We start from the raw sequence: 7,549 nt of genomic DNA, 5'->3' as shown, positions 1-7,549 counted from the left end.
TTCTTTACGATCCAATGTCATTTTAACCTCTGATTTAGATCAAATAATCTAAGTTTGAAAATTCAAAGGTGTACTCGATATCAGGTTGCAAAGAAATAGGGATTTGAACATTTTAGTTTGTGGCATAAACTTAGTTCCTCTATTTTGAAAAATTGCACTGTTCAATGTATAACTATTTACCTATTTCAGTTATTTTTGTCGTTTACTATATTAAGATATTTAATGAAAGGCAACACTATTAAATTATTTTTAATTAAATGAAATACCATTTTACTTAATTCTCTTTGAATAAAAAAAACTAATAGTAAATGTATCTTAATTAAATGAAATACCATTATTACATATCTTTTACAGCTTTTTCTGTTACCCCAATCGAATCTTTATAGACATAAAGAATACAATTTTGCGAAATTACTTGGATGAGTTTGCGACGTCGTAATTCATCCATTGTACATCCAAACTTGTTTTGATTTTCAAAAATAACTTTTTCCCTTTACATTAGTTCTCCAGCAAAAGGGATTTAAGGTGTTAATATCGACTACTCGTTAATATCATTAGTTTAAAATTGAAATTTAAATTTAAATGATATTCATTTTTGTGATAACTTTCATTCATGGTTAAATTCTTTACTGCAGGAAAATATAAAAAATCATAAGAATTAAATGATCAGATAATAGTTTCAAGGATGCTGTGTGAATCGGACATTGCCGAGCCGTCTTTGCATAGAGTGTCGTTCGAAAAAATGCTTACAGTCCCTAGCTTAGAATTTATTCCGTTTTTCTTTATTTATTCTGTAATTAATAAAATAAACTTTTGACGGGCAAATGAAGGCTTTTGCCCGTCTTTCTATTTTATGTTGTCATTAATGTTTAATTTTTGTAGGTAACACGTTGTAATTGTACAGTGTACAGTAATTCCCAACAAAATCTTTTCACTTTTCTGAAAATACAAAGGAGTTGGTATATTTATGCTTTTAAGGAATCATAGTACATTGATAATAATTGCTAAGAAGCTAATTGATGGAAATACAATAATAAAACAATATAAATATACAGAAGAAAATATATTAAAATAATATTATAAAGACTTTAAAAGAAATTTCAAATGATTGGTTCACAACAATATTCATTCAACCAGTGCTGTCTGTACAAAAATGATTTAACAATTAGTACATTTTATTTATATAAAAATAGATTATTTTCTCTAACTGAGTTTAACAGCAGAAACCATTGAAATAATTTTCTAAAAACTATTGCTTCTAGAAGAAATAATATATTGTAAATCCAAAAAGGAAAAAACGTAGTAATTTGATGGCCCCTTGAAATATTTATTTTGCGCAAAAAAAAATAAACACAGAATAAAAAAATTTCTTTTTAGCTGAGAATACCTTCCGACCCCCATACTACCACAGAAACTGCATGTCAGAATTCATGGGACTTATTTTGGGAAAGTAAGTACGTTTAAATAAATTCATTGATTTTCAGCATGGAGTGTTGAGATAAGATATGTATTTAATTTAGAATTTATTTGAAATCAACAATTTTTATTTGTGAGTGGTAAAATCGGTTGTAAAAGCGCAAAATTTCTTTTGCATTTTGTCACGCGGAAGATAACTTCCGAATATTCGAATCTGGTAAAGAATCACAGTGCAAGCCAAAATCCAAATTACTTTTGCGCTCTTACTAAGAGTAATTTTATCCTTAACCCTATCTCTGCTGGGGTACTTGAAAACCAGGATATGCTGGGGGGGGTCAATTTGACCCCCCTCTAAATCCCATGTTTGATGTCCAAATATGACAAATGATACATTATTGGAAAGCTTTTGTGCTCTACTTTTAGAATCTGCAAAAAAATTTGCAAATTTGCAAAAATTGAATTTTTTATCGCAAAATCCAGTTATAAAGTAAAAATGTTTGCAAAAAAAAATTTGTCCAAAAAATGATAAATTATACATTTTTGAAAAGCCCTTGACCATGCCATTTCAAATATGCAAAAATTTTTGCAAAATTTTAAATAACCTTATTTCTCAAGAAAAACTAAAAATGTTCAAATTTCCTTTGACAGGTTGTTTGCAAAAAATGTGCAATTTTTTGTTCGCAAAACTTGTGCAATTCGTTTCCTTATGTCAAAGGCTTTCCAAAAAGCTAAATTTTATCAAAATCTGACAAGTGGAAGTGGGTCAACACAAAGATTTAGTTTGTTACAGGAAAAAGCAGTCATTCAGGCAGTGTGCCTGAGGACTCAGGCAGTTAGTATTAAAGCCCGGTTTTAGGCCTAAAGGGAGGGCTTTGGGTATGTAGGAATTTCAACAGCCTCAGACCAATACTTTTTGAGTTATGTAAAAAAAACTACAGGGGGGGTCAAATTGACCCCCCCCCAGCAGGAATAGGGTTAAACTTAACTTAAAAAACATTTCTTTTCAGTCACTTTCTGAACATTTTTCTTGTCGATTTTAAGATGCTTGCACTGAATCTTTACATTCTAACAAATATTATTAAGTTGTATGTCTTTCTTTGCTCAAGAGTTATATGGTGTTAAAATTAGTTTTATCTTATACAATTTTACAACACTGTTAACAAAATTCCGTATTTTGCATGTAAATGTTAGACATTTGTTGTTTAGGAAACATGGTAATTGAAATGTACGTGGATTTTACGTGAATAATAAATGCATGCTATAACCTACAGTTTCTTTATTGTTGGTAATTTATTTGGTTAAATCATGCAACGTGAATGCAAATTATATTTTAATGTGGTCCTTCAACTTTTCAAGCAAAGAAGGATCGAGGGTACCGGTTGTGTCCTTAAAACTAGGCTTACAGTCCCCATAAGTAGATAATTATACTTATTTTTGTCAATAATTATTTATAAATTGCAATATTCTTAAATAATAATCATCAGGCTTGTGATAAACGATTTTAAACCGATTGTATTTCCAGATACGAGGCTAAAGAATCTGGATTTAACCCAGGTACTACTACTTACTAATTTCTATATGAGGGTACAGTGAGAACCAGAAAACATTGGAAAACTATGACGACTTTGAAGTATAAACAGGACCATTTTACTAAATAGGGGATTTCAAAGCTAATTATAAAACTTTTTTGCTGAAAAAAAAAATAAAAAACTTGTATGTTTTCTTCCTTTTTCGCAGAATTTTTTGGTTACCGATGTACTATGCAGGGTAGCATAAAATAAGTAAAGTGGTATTAAGGATATATGATGAAAAGGGTGTGGGAAAAATGCTAGTGGGAAAATAACATTGAGAAAGTTATTTCCATAAAATGGTATTAAGAAAATGACATTGAAAAAAGTATTTTTGAAAATTATTATTAGGAAAATTAAACAATTTGAAATTGGTGTTAGAAAAATCGTAAAAAATGTATGTGTTTGTAGACAAATTGGGAAAATATAAGTTTAAAGGAAAAGATGTGTGGAAACATATTGGTAGAAAAACTTGAATTGGGAAATTAGATTTTCGATTTTACAGCAGCAGAAGCAGAAAAGTATTCTACTTGGATAAGTAAGACATGTTTATTCAACGCATTTTTTACAAATATCAAAAATGGCTGTCTTAAATGGGGATTAATGATCAAAAATTACTAGTATAAGAGAAAATAAAAATTTAGAAAAATTTGTCAATTGTATATTTTAAACATACCACCATGGAATTTCATGTGGAATACTATTTTGATTCTGTAAAATGGGCTTAGAAAAATGGCTCACCCATATCGTCTAACCTGCTTATCTAGGTGGTGCTACTCTGCACTCTATGATGACTCCTCATGGACCTGATGCTGACTGTTTCAAGGACTGGTCAGAGACAGTACGAGGGGCAATCAAGGTAAACTATTTAGTTCACACTTGACACTTTACAGTTTAAAGGAACTGTCGTTTTAGTTTCAAGAAACTCTTTACATAATAAGGAACGTTTCTCACAATGCAACGGTATCCTTTAAACCTCTATCAGGAAAAAAATATTTAAGATATCGCCGATTTTCTAGTTTGAAAAGTGTTCAATTTTGACAATTTCCTTAATTTTTTAGTCACAATCTATAAGCCACTTTACCAGAGAAACTACCATAGGTTTTTTTCTTCATAACACAAAAACTCGTTGTACAAGTGTAATAAACCTCTTCACGTTTCCTATTTACGTTTAAAATATTCAGATCAATACTCGTATATCCTCGTATTTTTACATTTTTTCTGGCTTAATTCTTGAACAATTTTTTAAAGCACTTAAACTATCTAAGCTATTAACTTCTAACATGCATCACACTCCTCTTTCTTAACTCTAAGTGCAAAAATAATAATGCGGGAGTTCAATCCCCCGCCCATTCCCCCATCGAAGCTCGGATATTGAATGCCCTGGATGTCTCCTAATGATGTTACTGAAACGTCTCTAGATTCTAATCACTATAGAAAGAACTGACAGCTTAAAAGTTAACATTTCCCTTTCTATATCTTCCATTGACGAAAACATTTACAGATACAACGGGGTAAGTACCAACAGTACTAACAGTAACCAAATTAAAATAATAAAGCGAATAAGTTTAACTATTCATATACTGTTCCACCGCGCGCCTCTCAGTTTACTGGGCGATTAGAAGTTTAACTTTTAAGATTAACTGACAGGAATATAAGGAAGCCAGTGCTCCTAACGTGCCAGGAAAGGGTTTTGTATACATTCTTCCCCAAACAGCAGTACACTGTTATACACTTACACATACATATTTAACAATGTAAAGTATACATGCAAACTGTACGCTGTACAAATATACTTAATATTGTACAAACAATGCAATGTAAAAAACTATGCGTTTACCAATATAAATAAAATATAGTTTACATACATAATTCAGTGTACATACAACACAGTGTAAATATATACAATACATTGTACATCAGTATATTGTACATACAATATACATATACACTGTACTGTGCTGTGCAAACTTCATCGTAAGCTATTTCCGCCTAAAGTTTAAAATCTGTAAATTTTGTTATCAGTGGATTTAGCAATCTTCAAAGTATTTCAAACACAAACATTTAAACAAACTTGGAATGCTAAGATTTTTAAGTTGAGGAAAAAATGTCAAGGGTTTAACGTGACTGCGGTTGTAATTTCGCGAACCTTTCATTTCAAGTGGGAAATACCCGATTCACAAGAGTACCCTTTATTTGATCAATTACGGGGAAAATATAGTTGTTTACCTTGAAAAAAGCTAAGTTTGGAAAGTTTGCTTCATTTTTCCCGTATCAAATACTGTTTAGAGAAAATAAATCACATTTATTCTTAATTAGACGAAGCTATTGACGACACTGGAATTGGATGTGAATTAGACGTGACATGCCACAATGTAAAAAGAGGGTGACTTGAATACAGTTCCTTTAAATTCATCGTTTATTTTAATGGAGTGTTTGCGAAAATGAAAGGGGGTATAGGCTTACGTCGACAAATTATCGATGGTGATCGCTACCAATCTTATCTGTTGCGTCTATAAGGAGAAAATTGATAAAAAAAGACGTATACTGAAGAACGTAGCGTCCATACAAATTCAGAAAGTTGCAACATACGACTCTGAGCGTAAACAAATCAATTTAATTCCTAAAAAATCCATCAGATACTACAACCTTATTCATGGATAGTTTTTCGATGCATTCGTTTATAGTTGATGTTTCATAACATTTTTTTTTTATGATCTGATAGTTACTTTTATTCTTGTTTCATATTTCTCAGGAATGTTTGAAAATCTAGCACCGGCCGTGTAAACAAGTTGAAAGCGAAATATTATTTTTTAAAAAATCTTTTAAAAATGATAACATATCAACTATAAGATACGAATGCAACGAATTTGTTTAAAACTTGTTTCTTCTTAAAGACGCAACAGATAGAAGTAAGATAATTTTTCGACGTAAGCCTATACCCACTTTCATTTTTCGCAAACATCCATTTAAGTATAAATAGGGGTCCTGGTTAAAAGTCAATGATTTTTAACTTTGGAAGTTGGAATCCATTTTTACCCATTAAATGACACAAATTTCATTTGCTATTTAAACCTTATGTTTAACGCTATGTTTGGTGGATTTTGAAATAGAAATCAAATTATGTGGATGCAGACAATTGTCATTCATTTTATAAAGATTATAGTTTAACGTAAGTTTATATTACAGGTCGCCGAGGGAACTCAAGCATTCATGTTTGAATCTAGTTATCAGCTTGCACTTACAAAGGTGATTTTTAACAATTTTGTAAAAGTATCAAAAAGGATGTTATGACAATATGTTTTTGTGTCACAGGCTGAAGCGATCTTTGTCAAAACTAGATTTATCCAAACACATTATTCAAAAACGTTTAATGAAACGTTAAATCTATAATAATAAACTTCTTTTTATATACTTTATTAAGGTCAAAGAACAGATGAACAATATCTTCTATAAATAAATAAAAACAAAAAATGAAAAATCGAAAATTTATACTGATGTTGTTTAGCACATAAGGATCTTGAAATTCAAACACCGATATTCCCATTTGCTTGTTTAAGCCAGCTTTATACACAATTGTAGATTAAATTCGGGGTTTAGATAAAAAAATGAATCTCATTTAAAGGGAGTGACTGGCAATGTATGGTAATTAAACTGAGATTGCAGTATTATCAAATAATAATGATGAAAAAGAAACAATTTATGCTAACATTGACTTATGGACAAATTTCTAATGAGAAATATGTTCCTAAAAATCTAATTAGTTTACTGTAGAAATGGTGTTACATTTTTCTTCGTCGTTTTCGAATCATTTTTATAAAACCGATTCTCAAATCATCCTTCCAAATTTGACAATCAATGAGAATTTTAAATGTTTAATTTGCGCTCTTTTCTGCAATTATCCACCGTAAAATGTCTGATAGGTCTAAAATGAAGCCTAAAAATTTCTCAATAATACTGCAATCTCAGTTCAACTACTATACATTGAAAAATTAGAATTGTGTTATTTGTATGTTTAGTAAGATGAAATTAAATAATGTGAACGTAATTTTATTTTTATTTTAGTGGTCTGAGAAAACATGTAACAAGATTGATGAGGACTATTACAATTGCTGGCAGAAACTAAACAATAATTTTAGCCTAAACTAATCAAAACAATTTAAAAATAATACGGAAAGGAACATATTACACATATTAAGTTTATCTGATCCTGATATCTTTGCAACCTAAGGATGTGAACCATTTGTTTTCAAACTTTGACTATTATCTGTACATCATTGCAATATTCATATTTTCAAATAGCAAAGGTCCACGACATTAGGCTTTAAAGATATATGGATTATCAAACTAGTGTTTGATTTGATCTATATGCTGTCTTTACTTAACGGCCCTTTAGGCTTCTACATACTTTAACTTATCAATAATGATGAAAGATTTAATTTGTTTGATCTAATTACTTATTAAACTTGAAAATCATATTGATATCTTGAAATATGTATTAATTATTACAACTGAATAAAATTAAACATATTTTCATTCAATGTAACGTTATAAAGCTTCAATTT

General features: G+C 30.0%; 1 protein-coding gene across 1 annotated transcript; it reads left to right on the top strand.

Annotated features, from left to right (window-relative positions):
* Window positions 1–1,296: 1,296 nt before the first annotated feature.
* LOC111708750 (homogentisate 1,2-dioxygenase) lies at window positions 1,297–7,207 on the top strand. The gene is made up of 5 exons (XM_023482211.1): window positions 1,297–1,450; window positions 2,939–2,970; window positions 3,752–3,843; window positions 6,174–6,233; window positions 7,050–7,207. The coding sequence occupies exons 1-5, from the start codon at window positions 1,419–1,421 to the stop codon at window positions 7,131–7,133; spliced, it is 300 nt and encodes a 99-aa protein (XP_023337979.1). The 5' UTR covers window positions 1,297–1,418; the 3' UTR covers window positions 7,134–7,207.
* The last annotated feature ends 342 nt before the right edge of the window (window positions 7,208–7,549 follow it).

The sequence above is a fragment of the Eurytemora carolleeae genome, unplaced genomic scaffold (genome assembly GCF_000591075.1).
Source record: "Eurytemora carolleeae unplaced genomic scaffold, Eaff_2.0 scaffold901, whole genome shotgun sequence".
In the NCBI taxonomy this organism is placed as follows: domain Eukaryota; kingdom Metazoa; phylum Arthropoda; class Copepoda; order Calanoida; family Temoridae; genus Eurytemora; species Eurytemora carolleeae.
This window is presented reverse-complemented; position numbering and strand designations above follow the sequence as displayed.